The following is a 15208-nucleotide window of genomic DNA, read 5'->3' as shown; positions in this document are numbered from 1 at the left end:
GAATGTGCACACTTATGCAACCAGGGTGTAGTAGGTTTTTTAATTTAAATTATTTTTCCTAATATTTATCTATTTGTTTTTCTCTTGAATTGTGTTGGTTGCAAGGTCACATTAAAGATGGAAAAATGTCTTGATTTATCTTGACATGATTTATCTTGATTTCTGGCATTACATGACAAAAAACTGCAAATTCAATAAGGGTGTGTAGACTTTTTATATCCACTGTATAGTGCCATGTTTTTTCTAATGATGCAATTTGACCTTTAAAAGTAAAATGCCTACAAATTTTAAAAATTAAAATAAATAATAATAATAATGTCAGTTCTTTTATCACATATTTCAAATAAATAATTATCTACGTTACAATTCTAAATAACACAGAAGAATATGTTTATCAGGACTATAAATACATTTATCATTACTGTGAGGTATTAGTGCAGTGGTTTTTCATTCTCTATAAAATGCTTTACTGCTTTACTATTCAGGTGGCACTATACGTAGTACTAGTCTTTTTCCAGACATATTTGCAAGCTGCATTTAAGGGGATACTGTGATACCCAGGTGGGTTATGGACTCTCAAGCACCAGACTCACAGGCTCAGAGCCTCATACTTCTGACATCTCTGTTTGTACCATATCATCCGTTGCACTGGTTTTCAGAGACAGTCTCTCGTTCATGCCTCAGTCTTTTCTATGACCTCCTCCAACATGATCATCTGTAAGGTTCACTCATATCACTGAGTCCTCAGTCTCTCTAACTCAATGTTGTGCACACCTCAGGCTTTCGCTTCTTCTAGTTTAACCCTTCTTGGGAGTAAAAAAAAGACCCTCGACTAGGTCGATCCTATTTGGCCAGACCTGCTCAACTGCCCTCTTTACCATACTTGTGGGCTGACATGGAAAAGAACAAGGCTGTTACTCATTGTGAGTCTTCCCTGTACCTGGATGTTTCATGTTTTCTCTAAGGGTCTTCACTGCTCCTAGCCTCCTCAATTATTGTCCAGTCTAGGTCTCACTTGCACTCTATCGGATAGAGCCTCCTACTCCTTCCCTCACTCTCAGGCCACTCCTGATCCTCGCTCATTCTCTCTCCATCTTGGCTTAGTCACACATGTGGAGCATCCTGCTCCCCACTGTCTCTCATAGCTTCTCACTCATACCCAAGTCCACACACTTTCTTATGGACTTTCACTTCTCGGGTGTCTGCTCAACTATTCCTGGCTTCCTCACTCTCTGCCAGTCAGTACTTAAACATCTTGTCCCCTCCAGTACTTTCATTGTTCACACCTCCCCTTCCAGGAAGGTGGAAGGATCTTTCACCGTCTCACACACAGTCCCGTTCATTCTTCTCCTGCAACATGCTGTCTCTCTAAATATAATGGATTTGTGTAGATCCACAATCTCCTCCAAAATTGCTATTTTCACCAGTCCCTTATGGGGGTAGTTACACAACAGCTAATTTTCGCATTATGCTTCCAATTCAATCCAGAATCGTTGCTGTCATCAGTTCCCTCACAGGGTTTCACACTCAGCCTACATCATTCGTTTTCCTTTTACCTTCTCTACCTCTAACATAGTAGGTATCATTCTGTTTAACAGCTAAAGCAGTTACTTAATACTAAACAGTTACTAAACTGTTACTTACATTTCAACTCGCAGATATAAATCAGATGTGTCTTTTATATCCATCTCTCTAGGCTCATTTACAGACCATATTCTGCTCTCTCGCTATATACCAGAACAACTTATTGTTTTCTCTTTCTGCATCAGTACGGTGACTCTCACTCCCACAACTCAGCATGAGAAACCAGCTGGCTGCATTTACACGCTGGCTTCACAAACGCTCTGGCTCGGCTGGCTCTTCCACTTCAACCCTGCTACTGCCTGATATGTGGGAGACTCTCAATCATATTACCTCTCTCAATTGAGGTTAGCTCGGGACTCACAGCCTGTTATGTTCTCCTAGCAGGGAAACCTCTAACCCCCACAGCTCTCTTACTTCTGAACATAGACTGCCTTCAGCTTGGTCACATGCTGTAGCAATACAGTGTCAGTATTGAGAAGCTTCTCCCATCAGGAATCCCACACCTTGGAAGGCATTATATTAGATATAATGCAAAAAGCTATGAAGCCCATTGCAATATTATATTGACTGATGTGGTATTGTCAGTAAGAATCATGTGAGCTGTAATGATAATTACATTCCTGTGAAGGACAGCACAGAGACAGTGGGATTTCTCAGTTTTATTCATGATTACCTCTTTACTCCAGAACTATACTCTATGATGAAAGCACGGTGGTTTAGTGTTGACAATATTTGTCTTGAGATCTTCTGGAGTGAAAGGAACACTTTTCTTCAGTTCTTGGTTGAGGCTTAAGTGCTTTATCCTAATGTATTATTGAAAATGTTATTTTGTGGTTAAAACTTCAGTACATTGCTCCTTCTGTTAGCAATGTTGGGGAGACAGTTTGTTTAACAGATTTGAATGGATAAAACGGGAAGGTCCTATGAATGCTTCAGCAATGTGGCAATAGTGAATCTTGCCAATGCTTCCTTTCCAAAGACTGGCAACTATTCCAACTCTGGTACTGAAGTTTACTAGTAGAAAGAGTCTGTTGTTTCCACAGACAACAAAGAATGTGGTCTTATATAGCAATGATATCTTCTTTACTTTCATCTTAAGTCAGGACATACATTTAAATCAATACATATACAGCTTATTTTTTCTCTGCTGATTTGAGATGAAGTGTCATGAGGAGCTCATTGATTGCAACAGGGGCCTAATGTAGGTGGTATGAAGAAAAATCTAGCTCCATGAATGCAATGTTCTCTGATTTTACCTTCTAGAAAAACATATAGCCACCTCAATGTCCATGATTTGCTTTTGTGCAGCTTGTCAGGTTTTATTTAGGAAAACAATGCTAATGTCACATATAGCTGATGTGAGTTGAAGCCAAAAATGCAGTATGGTGTTCTAGACTGTGTCTGGACAATCCATGATAGTCCAGATGCCAAATTTTAATAAAAATGTAATAAAATTGTTCGATTTTTTTTTTAATTCCAGAAAGATGATGCCACTGTACAACGGCTACTCAGTCAAGAGTGAAGAGGCTGAATCCAAACTGGGAATCATGTCTAACCTCTTCCCCAGTAGGGCTGAGCATAGTGGATCCTAAAATGGACTGCCCACTCAGTTAAAGCTGCCAAAATGCACTTCTGTTTCAGCCAGAGTGCTTCATGATCCTGTTGTAACAGCCACCTCATTGCCAGGTCATGACTAGTTGATTCCAAACCTTAGACGATTTTTGACTTAAAAAGAACCTCATAATAAAAGTCAAGGGCAGTAAGAAGATAAGAACGTGACAACTCATTTGAGTGGTTAGATGGTTGTTTGATATAATCACATTAAATGTAGTACTTTCCACATTAGAAAAAAAATTAAATTCAAATAAAGATATAAAGCATAACTGACAAAATTTGAGTATGCAATGCAGACACGTCAGCCAAAGGTACCATCCTTGGGTAGCTGTACATGCACTGTATGAGAATTACAGTCACAATTTTAAACGATTATAAATTGGCAAAAGGTGTAGGAATGCAAAGGAGTAATCTTCAATAAATTGTGCAAACAGCTTTATAGTATATATATGGTTATAGATTGTAGGTTATTCATATTATACTGCCTTATGTTTATAGAAACATTGATAAAAAATAAAACAACCCAATTCAATAGGTTAAAAAGAAACCTATCCACATACATATGTTTTATTACAACAGTTTGTATAATCCATTATCTCTAATGTGAAAGAAAAACATAAAAATAATTCCAAATGAGTGGAGGCTATTTGGCTAAACAAGTCCATTTGATAGTTAGCAGCTTATTGATCCAAGGCTTCAACAACATGGCTGGATAGCTTATTCCATACTTTCAACCCCCTTTATGGAAATAACTGCCTCCTGTTCTTAGTTTCAAATGCACTCCATGTCATTTCCATTTGTGTCTACTCAATCAGGTTTCAGTGTTTATTCTGAAGAAGTCCACTGCCTTGACTGGAGGATTTTGAAACTTGAATCTGGTCCCCTTGTAATCCTTTCTGTTCAGGACTAAAAAGACCCTTTTAGCCTGTCAGGCCAGGAGATTCCTTCAAGTTCCAAGAATGTATCTGGTTGCACTGTACTGATTCAAGAGCAGCAGTATTGTTTTTTTCATGTGGTGACAAAAAATGTGCACAATAAGGTCTTATTTATGAATTGTACAATTTTAACAACCATTGATTGTAATTTTACAATTTTAACTATAAATCATGTAATTTTGTCTTTTTATTACCCCCATACATTTTGTAGATGTAAAATTTAAAACATGCCCACCTAAGAGTTTTTCATAAGTAGTCTCTTCAAGCTCATATTTCCCTAATTGTAAAGTCTTGAATTTGATCTAAAACCTTATGAATTTCATTTGTAACCTCTACATTAGTTGCCAATACTTCTGTTTTGTTATAGTCTGCAAACGTAACTAGTTTACTAATTACCAGAATGTAGATATAATTAATTATATAAATCAACATGCTGTGTGGTCCCAGTAAAGATCCTTGTGGTACATTTAGCCTTGAGAGTACCTGTCAATTTGATTCATTAAACAATTCTCAATCAGAAGAGGAACTTTTATCCAAAGCATTCAGAAATCTAATTACACCATATCATATCTCTGTATTTTAATTATATACTGTTATACAAATGTAAGCCTTGAGTTTTTCAAATGAAAAAGATGTATTTATTAAACTGAATTAATTTATCAAATGAGAAGATTAGGAGAAGTATAGCAAAAACTGCAGTAAACAATGAACTTTTGAATGTTTCTGCACAAGACTCTTTAATTCAGTTAAATATCATCCAATAACATTGTATCACTAAAATGGTGTTATGCAGCACATTTTTGTACAGATGTTATTTTGGAGGAAACGTTTTCTGAGGTTTTCACATTTTCTGCATAATAGGTACTCCATTTTCTGATCGGAAGAATAACTGCTGTATTTACTAACTTTAAATTAAACCTGAGTTAAAAAGTCTGTGCCAGCAAAGGAAATCTCTTCAGTTGAGTACTGTAAGTATTTATCAGGAACTACCCATTAATATATTTTTCTTGAAATCTTAAGGCCAGCAAGGTGGAACAGTAGTAGTCTGAGAGTTGAATTTGCCGAAAATTATAGCTTCAAATACTACGTATGCTAGAAAAAAAATTACCAAATTATATTTTAAGAGACATTACCTTACATCCTGAGTTTGGTGAATTACTAAGCTCAGTACATATAATTACTGAGGTAGTTCAGGTGGGTAGCTGCGTCAGCATGTGTAGTCTGCAAAGGAACAAGTAATAGGTTTATTCCACACTGAAAAGAGAAGAGAGAAAACACGTTTGTGACACCTGAAGAAGGCTTCACAGCCGAAATGTTGTGTTTCTCCTATTTTCAGCATGGAATAAACCTATTACTTGTTAATTACTCAAGTATCACCTGCAGTTAATATAAACAGCTTATCATATTTCTGACCATTGTTAGGCATTGTTATTGTAAGTGAGACAGCACCCTCAGAACACCAGACTTATGAATTAATTCAATTCAGTACTGATCTTAAAAGAAAAGGAGAAAACTCAAAATTGTAAGTAAGCATTTACAGAGGAGTTGACATGGAAAATAAAAAAAAATATCTTTTTGTTGTTTATTTGCAACATTTTGTTTTCTTAGAGACTGAAAAAAGTGAGATAAAAGTTACCACTCTAGAGGGAGGTATGACTGAATGCTTTAAATTATGGGTGAGGAGTATTCTTCACTGAATTTCCAGTTTTTCCACAAGCTCCTCAGAAATCAATATATGTGTAACCAGATTGAAGTTTCTCTTAGAGAAGGTGAAAGAAATCATATAATGAATGTAACACAGGGATCCACGTTTCAGCTTGAGAGTACAACTGCAAAGTAAACAATAATACTAAGAACCTCAAAGTACAGAAGATACAGTGGTGTGAAAAAGTGTTTGCCCCCTTCCTGATTTCTTATTTTTTTGCATGTTTGTCACACTGAAATGTTTCAGATCATCAAACAAATTGAAATATTAGACAAAGATAACACAAGTAAACACAAAATGCAGTTTTTAAATGAAGGTTTTTATTATTAAGGGGAAAAAAATCCAAACCTACATGGCCCTGTGTGAAAAAGTGATTGCCCCCAAAACCTAATAACTGGTTCGGCCACCCTTAGCAGCAACAAATGCAATCAAGCATTTGCGATTACTGGCAATGAGTCTTTTACAGCGCTGTGGAGGAATTTTGGTCCACTCATCTTTGCAGAATTGTTGTAATTCAGCCACATTGGAGGGTTTTCGAGCCTTAACCGCTTTTTTAAGGTCATGCCACAACATCTCAATCGGATTCAGGTCAAGACTTTGACTAGGCCACTCCAAAGTCTTCATTTTGTTTTTCTTAAGCCATTCAGAGCTTGACTTGCTGGTGTGTTTTGGATCATTGTCCTGCTGCAGAACCCAAGTGCGCTTCGGCTTGAGGTCACGAACAGATGGCCGAACATTCTCCTTCAGGATTTTTCGTTAGACAGCAGATTCATGGTTCCATTTACCACAGCAAGTCTTCCAGGTCCTGAAGCAGCAAAACAGCCCTAGACCATCACACTACCACCACCATATTTTACTGTTATAATAATAATAATAATTGCTTACACTTATATAGCGCTTTTCTGGACACTCCACTCAAAGCGCTTTACAGGTAATAGGGACTCCCCTCCACCACCACCAATGTGCAGCATCCACCTGGATGATGCGACGGCAGCCATAGTGCGCCAGAACGCTCACCACACATCAGCTATCAGTGGGGAGGAGAGCAGAGTAATGTAGCCAATTCATAGAGGGGGATTATTAGGAGGCCATGATTAGTAAGGGCCAATTGGAAATTTGGCCAGGACACCGGGGTATACCCCTACTCTTTTCGAGAAGAGCCCTGGGATTTTTTTAATGACCACAGAGAGTCAGGACCTCGGTTTTACGTCTCATCCGAAGGACGGCGCCTGTTTACAGTATAGTGTCCCCATCACTATACTGGGGCATTAGGACCCACATGGACCACAGGGTGAGCGCCCCCTGCTGGCCCCACTAACACCTCTTCCAGCAGCAACCTTAGTTTTTCCCAGGAGGTCTCCCATCCAGGTACTGACCAGGCTCACACCTGCTTAGCTTCAGTGGGTTGCCAGTTGTGAGTTGCAGGGTGATATGGCATACTGTTGGTATGATGTTCCTTTTCTGAAATGCTGTGTTACTTTTATGCCAGATGTAATGGGACACACACCTTCCAAAAAGTTCAACTTTTGTCTCGTCAGTCCACAGAGTATTTTCCCAAAAGTCTTGGGGATCATCAAGATGTTTTCTGGCAAAACAGAGACGAGCCTTTATGTTCTTTTTGCTCAGCAGTGGTTTTCGTCTTGGAACTCTGCCATGCAGGCCATTTTTGCCCAGTCTCTTTCTTATGGTGGAGTCATGAACACTGACCTTAACTGAGGCAAGTGAAGCCTGCAGTTCTTTGGATGTTGTTGTGGGTTTTTTTCTGACCTCTTGGATGAGTCGTCGCTGCGCTCTTGGGGTAATTTTGGTCGGCATGCCACTCCTGGGAAGGTTCATCACTGTTCCATGTTTTCGCAATTTGTGGATAATGGCTCTCACTGTGGTTCGCTGGACTCCCAAAGCTTTAGAAATGGCTTTATAACCTTTTCCAGACTGATAAATTTAAATTACTCTGTTTCTCATTTGTTCCTGAATTTGTTTGGATTGCAGCATGATGTCTAGCTTTTGAGGATCTTTTGGTCTACTTCACTTTGTCAGGCAGGTCGTATTTAAGTGATTTCTTGATTGAGAACAGGTGTGGCAGTAATCAGGCCTGGGTGTGGCTAGAGAAATTGAACTCAGCTTTCCAAAGATGTGATAAACCACAGTTGATTTATGTTTTAACAGGGGGGGCAATCACTTTTTCACACAGGGCCATGTAGGTTTGGATTTTTTTTTCCTTAATAATAAAAACCTTCATTTAAAAACTGCATTTTGTGTTTACTTTTGTTATCTTTGTCTAATATTTCAATTTGTTTGATGATCTGAAACATTTCAGTGTGACAAACATGCAAACAAATAAGAAATCAGGAAGGGGGCAAACACTTTTTCACACCACTGTACTTTAAGTCCCTTCATTCCCATACACATTATTTCTGAAATACGGGAATGCTGATGATTTGCATACTTTATGTTTGCATTCCACTCAAGTGCTCCACTTCAAGAAATTAAGGGACGGGAAGACTTACAAGATAAAAATCCCTCAGGGGCAAAAAAGTCTGGAATTAAAACTTGCCTTAGGCATATTGCCGAGGTCCATATAACTAATTTAAAAGAAGAAACAAGAAAAAAAGGCAAAAGAACGCACAAAACAGGAAAACAGAAATGTTTGTTTAATCCTGCTTCATTTTAATCTTTTATTTACAAATGCCAACACAAAAATCAGACTACTACAATTACCTGTGACTAAACTATCCAGCAAAAATTAAAGGTTAAAACTATTTTTGCAGCATCCCATATATTAGTAAAGGGCCACCAAATCTTTTTAATGAGCACACAGATGTCATGTCTAGTCTTTCAGAAAATATCTCTACATGAAGAAGTATTACAAAAGCTCACTTTTATGGAATAACACGGGAGTATTTTATTGACCTTCTTTAATTAACTTAATTATATACACTTTGTATAGAAAGTGCTTTTCTGTACTACATTCCACTTCATCCACTACTGAAGTACACCACCCAGCTGAGTGACACACAGCAGCCATTATGCTTCATCAGTCCCTGTACACAGCAGATCCATAGGTCTTAAGCGTTATCAAGCTACACGTCATACACCGCAATATCAGCATTGGAACTAATTATACCTTGTTACTTCTTGTGGAAGTACCTCTACTACCTATGGAAATATAAGCCAAACCTCAGCTAGGTTCTCACTTTCCTGTCAAGTTTGACATGGCTGGGCTCAGCCCTCCATCTCCCTTGCATGTTTCCAGGGTCTTGGAAAAAAATGAGCCGTGTTATCATGGTCTCTTCCTCTGAGCAGGAGCTGCCCACCTGTCTGGCAAACCTGTCAACTCTTGTCAACTTACAGCATCACCTCTCTGCTTTCTGATTCTGATTTGGGATTCGAAACTCCTCTTTTAGCATCTCTTCCTTCCTCTCCTTGGGGATTTAAGTACCCCTGTTTTCCCTTGCAGTAGTTTAAAACAGTGTGGGCAAGCCCACGGGAAGAAGAATAGTGATAATCTATAGGAAGCTTTATGAAGCCCCCACAATATGAGGGGTTGCATTTCTTACTCTACTGAAAGTAATAACAATGAATGAATATCATCTATAAAAATAACACTATTAGGGAATGTTAGTGTGGTGATACTATGTATGGCAAAACAAATACTGCAAACAAGGGACACAAAAAGTATATCCAACAGAAGGCATATAGAGATTTTTTAAATGGAAAATGTACTTAGCACTGATGCAAGTAATGCTAATGTTTAACTTTAAAATATACAAGTAGAGGTCAATGCTGAAAATAAGATAGAAGATAACATTTCAACTGTGGAACTATCTTCAGGGGAAGGTTTAATCATAAGAAGGCTCCACAGTTATGTTTTCTGCTTTCTAAAGTTATCTTCTCAATAACAATAACTCTGTTGTGTATCATTTTGACTTTATAAAAAATTCTCTCTGAGCTGTCTGATTCTAAGAACAACACATCTTCATAATCCACATATGCCCACAACACTGATGCATTAACTTCAGAATGGCTTACATTTTCCTGCTAATAACCTGTTCTTTTTTATTCTTCTTAAATCCATACAAATACCTATTATTCTCAAAATATATTTAGAAAAAACACAAAGTCCCAGTGAGGTACTGAGGGTTACTTTAGCTGCTTGGTACCTCTGCTCTTTTGACTCGTCAGGTCTAATTGAACCCCTTGATAATCTTTGCAGACTCCAACATTTCCACTTCTACCACTGTGGGCATGGATGGGGTGCCTAAAGGCGGCAAATGCAACAGTGATAAGTTGCAGGTTAGCCGTTAATTTCTTAACAAGGGTTGCTTGTGGAAGTGCAGTGGCCTGATACCCTGGAAATGGTTCAGGAGAGAATAGGATAAATCAAGTTTAATAACTAGGCTCCTAATTGTTTCTCTCCCTCCCCTCAAATGCTCAACTCTAATTACGTGAAGAACTCTCCAGACTGTCACCTGATATTAAGTTGTTGGAGGCTGAGTGTGGAGCGGTGAGATAATCAATAAACATTTAGCGGCAAAAAGAATGGAGATCCTGCTATGCAGTGGGAACTTCTAGCACCCAAAGCCTTTCTGCTTATGAGAAAGCCTGTGGGACAGCCAGAATGATTGCAAAGCAATAATCCAAAGTACCGTTCCTAGGCCTTGAGGCCTTCAGGCGATGGTACATTTGAGAGAGAAAGGTGAACACGGTCACCCTAATTACAGGGCCGTTTTCACACACTTCAGGCATAAGTAAAGACAGACCAATTAGGTGGAGAGTAAGATAAGGGAAGTTTTATTTGTATACTAATTAAACCCCTGATGAAATTAAAGGAAAAACATACAGCTCAGTAATTGTGTGTCTGAGAAAGGTCGCTTTAGGTGCAGTTATCTGAGAAGCGCAGCCTTGAGATAGTTCCCTTAATCCAAAATGGAGCCTTTGTGTTGCACTGTAGGTCCCAAATAATTTGATACAACCATATGAAATTTCACATTTTGACAGCAGGTTCATCTAAGCATTTACTGCCTGTCCATTGCTTATTAGTCTGAGGGAAGGAAAGTCTAATTACATATACAGATTTTGTTCTCTCCTTCAATTGTTGTACACTACAGATTGAAAGCTTCTGTCTTCTGCTAGAAGGTCCATTTTGTGTTACTGTATATTTCTCTGCATTTTCAAAAAATGCATGATGCTAATAAAAAAATAATTTTCATGCTATCATTGGTGTTTATATACTAATGAATACACATGTACTGTATACTTGAAAACATAGGTAAAAGTATCATTTTTATGCTTTCTAATGACTCAGGGTTGAGAACCCATCTAATCTTTGGCTTATTAGAGACTGATTTCATTCCAAACTATTTCTTCCAGTAGTATTCCAAGAAATTCATTATTAATCTGAAGAGTTTATTCGGAGACTGTTTTTCATCCATGTCACAACAAATTTTCCCAGCTGATTTTAAAGATAAACGAATCTCTGTCAAATAGTTAATGATGCGGCCAAAAAACTCAATTGTTTGTTAAACCTGACACATATTACACAAAGCTCAAAATGTTTGTCAGCTGTGAATAAACAGGATAAAGAAAGTGATACAGTTGTAGAAATGCAGTACATAGTCAACTGTTCCTAAATAAACACTTAAGTGTAAAACTGCAAGCTTTCGTCTTGCTTACTAATAAACATTTTTCAAAAGGAAATATGATGTAAATGCCATGAGTTTGAAAGGGGGGTATTCACCGAAACGTATGTAGAAAAAATACCAGAGTATATCAGATGTCTGTCTATTAGTCTGTTCTTTTTTCTCCTACATCACTAGTGATATCTACATGCTGTTAAAGTTTGAACAAAAATCCTCTTCCCACAAGAGAGGCATATTCAACCTTTAATCCAGTTCTCTTGGTCAGCTAAGCAAAGCTGCTAGCAACAAAACAACCCCTATGTCTATGCTACAAGTGGGACTGGGTGACTTCAGTGGTCGTGCCAAGGTTTGACTGTTGTCTGGCCCTACCTCATTATCTTCCCCATGAGAGGTGCAGCTCTGGGGTCTTTCTCATCACAACATGCAAGAATGATGTGACTAGACAACCCAGCACACAGGAGGAGAAGGAAGATAAGCCAAATATGTGCAATAATTGGTTATGTTTTGGACCCTTTACTGTAAGTGGTGAGCCTTAAACACTCATTTATCTTCCATAAGCAAATGAAATACAGCAGGTACTGTAAACCCTGGTGGCATTTGACGTTGTACAGTAAAAACGCATACAGGATGTGCATGGAAATACAGATGTTAAGAGTGTGGATCTGCGGCAGTGTGCAGAGTAATAATTAGAAGTTAATGCCAAGCTGAAATAACAGAGGAACAAGAAGAAGCTTGGAGAATCCTTGAGGTATGTGGGGGAATGAGGGAGAACAAAAGGAGAGCAATGTCAGGGTGGCCAGGGTGAAAAGGGAACCTTTGAGAAAATCAAAATCTGGAAAGCATATTTCAGATGTGTGGAAGGCAGAAATCTGCAAAAGGAGAGATTTAGAAATCCATTATTCCATCATTGAAAACTGGGAAAATAAATGTATAATTTAAGGATCCTACTGAATTCTAGTATATACAGAGAGAGTACAAAAGACTCTTTTAATGTAATGTTATCCTCGATTATATAATTAAATGGCAGGCAGGACAAATACGTGCATTACCCAGGTGAGATTATAAATTCAATTTTGAACAATTAAGATGCAAGGAAAGGGAGTAGAATATTCTTGTTCACTTTTGTTTACCACCAAAGAATGACACGGCTATGTGAAATCTTCAAATGTGGGCACTATGAAACAAATGTCTAATGACTACTAAAAACTAGTCCATGAAAAGAGGTGATAGAAAGAGTGACGGGTCTTTATCACATGATACCACTAGTGCTAAATCACTGCTTAAAAGGTTAGAGTTTAATGGCAGATCAGCCTAGCCCTTTTCTGTTCTTCAAAAATATCTCAACCCTTATTAGAGATTATCTTCACAGAAACCCCCTGCAATGCGTTGTCACAGTAAGCTGTGCTGCTTGGGAATCAAAGAGGGTGCCCCACAGAGCTCTGGTAAAGCTCCACATTATCTCACAAGTAAAGAAGGCTGCATGTGGCAGGATCTTCAAAAGTCAAGTAATCTTGCGATTTGACAGTTCACAGCATGAGGGCTTGTTTCTCATTTCTGAGGTGAATTTAACACATTTACTGCCCTTGCTTCAAATTGAAATAATTGCAGGCAAGAAAAAAACATATTAATCATTAGAGCACTAATGGGTAAATGTAGATAAATGTAGAGATTCTCCTTGGAAAAATAAATAGGATGATGAATGTTTATTGTTGTCCCTGCATGTATGAATTAAAATAAAGTTCAGTGTTGTACCCACAACTTCACTACATTCTTTACCTGGCTCAAATTATACATCAGTACAAAACAGATCAGGTTTTTTAGAGATGATCGTAAGCATTAGATGTTATACAAGGCAGTATCAGCATTGGAACTAATCATATCCTGTTACTTCTTGTAGAAATATAACCCAAGCTTTAGCGACCACACTTTCCTGTCAAGGTTGACGCGGCTAATGCTGCCCTCCATATCACCGCTGCACATTAAAAAGAGCCCCGTTGTTATGATCTCTCCCTCTGAACAGCAACTGCACACCTGTCTGGCATACCTGTCAATGAAGAACTCATAGTATCTTATAGTATCACCTCTCTTCTTATTTAATTTGGGATTTGGCACTCCTCATTTCCCTTTCAGAAGTTTAAAACCGACAGTGTAGGTAAGCACTGAAAGTATGCAATAACTCAGGCTGTGCTTAGGAACTCAGATCACATTCATCTGCTTCATGAAAGAAGCTGAGAAGACACCTTCCTGGGCTTAAAAGAAACAAAACTGTCAGGCTAAAAATAATTTATAGTCTTGAACAGAGAAGACTAAGTGGGGACCAAATTACTCAAAATCCTCAAACGTATTGACAAAGTCAACTCGAAAGACTTCCTCAGAATCAACTGTGAAATATGAACCAGAAACTACACATTCAGAACTGAGACCAGGAGACACTTCCTTAGGCAAAGGGTTTGTGGTATAAGTATCCAGGCATATTGTTAAAGCTGATAGCCTGCCTTCTTTCATAAACAGCTCAATTAAATTTTCTTATCAGCTAGCTAACAAGTGCAACACATGACAGAGAGGCCAATCATTTGTAACCGTTCATATTTTAAGTATGTGCTATAATGACTGCATTACAAAAATAATCTTTTCATCTGACTACAATGGTGCTCATCTACACATAGGAAGAAAGATTTGGTGTTACTTAACAAATCAACCCCCAAGATACAGTAGTGTGACCTAAATTATTTAAAACTATAATGATTTGGCAATCTCAAGGCTTGTGAGATGAACACAAATCATATACAGTTGATGGAGAAGCCTACCTTGACAGCTTCAGCCAGAGTCTGGTCCTTCTCTGCCTCTTCTCCAGAGTGCAGCTCCAGCCTAAGGCCTAAATCCTGGAGCTGCTGGGCCTGTTCGTGAAGCAGTGCCTGGGCCTGCTGCTCTCGCTGAAGAGCACTGTTCAGTTCTTGGCACACACTCTCAAACCTCTCCAAAGGAACTCCAGCCTGTCAGGCAACATGCATTGCAAAAAATGTATTTCATTCATTTTGTGCTCCCATTTATACAATCCTGTTTTTTTTATATATTTTCAGATCAGACCAGATATTGTAAACTTTGGTGATTTAGGCTTACTAGAGTTTGTTTAGTATTTTGATTAAATTTCACAATATGTATTGCAAAGTAGAGATGCACTGTGAATATAAGAGCCACATTGCATTAGCAGCACTGTCTCCATTCACGCAATTTTGAAGAGAAATGCAGAGTCAAAAGTTTAATTTTACAGTTGTATATCTATTTAAAAATGTTATTTCAAAGGTAGAAGCGTAGTCTTTGTATTATTAGTGCTATGCTGTAATAATTAATATATATTTTACACAGAAAGTAATACGGTATATTAAACATAGGGCAATTGTTAGATTTAGTTTTTAAAACAGTGTATTTTTTATTGAACTGGGGAAACATTTTAATTTTGTTTAAGATTAAACATTTAAGCATCACTTATTCTATGAAGATTTCAGGAATTCTTTTTTGATTAGTCAGACTGTTACATTATCTAAAGCACAATACACATCTGAAAACCGTTTGCACTGTACCTTTGCCTATAATTCCCATTTATCCCTGAATTTTAAAATGGACAGTACTGCAATAATCAATAGTAAAGACTTCTTTCTGCATTGCGAAATACATATACAGTACATTGACTGTATGTCCAGATCCTTGCAAATGGTAAGACGTTATGATAA

The 15208-nt window shown here is 37.9% G+C and overlaps 1 protein-coding gene across 1 annotated transcript in view; it reads right to left on the bottom strand.

Moving 5' to 3' along the window:
* ccdc171 (coiled-coil domain containing 171) overlaps positions 1 to 15208 on the bottom strand; it is a 150614-nt gene that overhangs the window by 53033 nt on the left and 82373 nt on the right. Inside the window, exon 20 of the mRNA XM_015345164.2 lies at positions 14285 to 14470. Within this exon, the coding sequence (XP_015200650.2) occupies positions 14285 to 14470 (186 nt within the window). The remainder of the gene's footprint in view (positions 1 to 14284; positions 14471 to 15208) is intronic.

This window comes from Lepisosteus oculatus, chromosome 1 (assembly GCF_040954835.1).
Source record: "Lepisosteus oculatus isolate fLepOcu1 chromosome 1, fLepOcu1.hap2, whole genome shotgun sequence".
Classification (NCBI taxonomy): Eukaryota; Metazoa; Chordata; class Actinopteri; order Semionotiformes; family Lepisosteidae; genus Lepisosteus; species Lepisosteus oculatus.
Note: the sequence above shows the minus strand (reverse complement) of the source record. Positions and strands in the feature narration are given on the sequence as shown.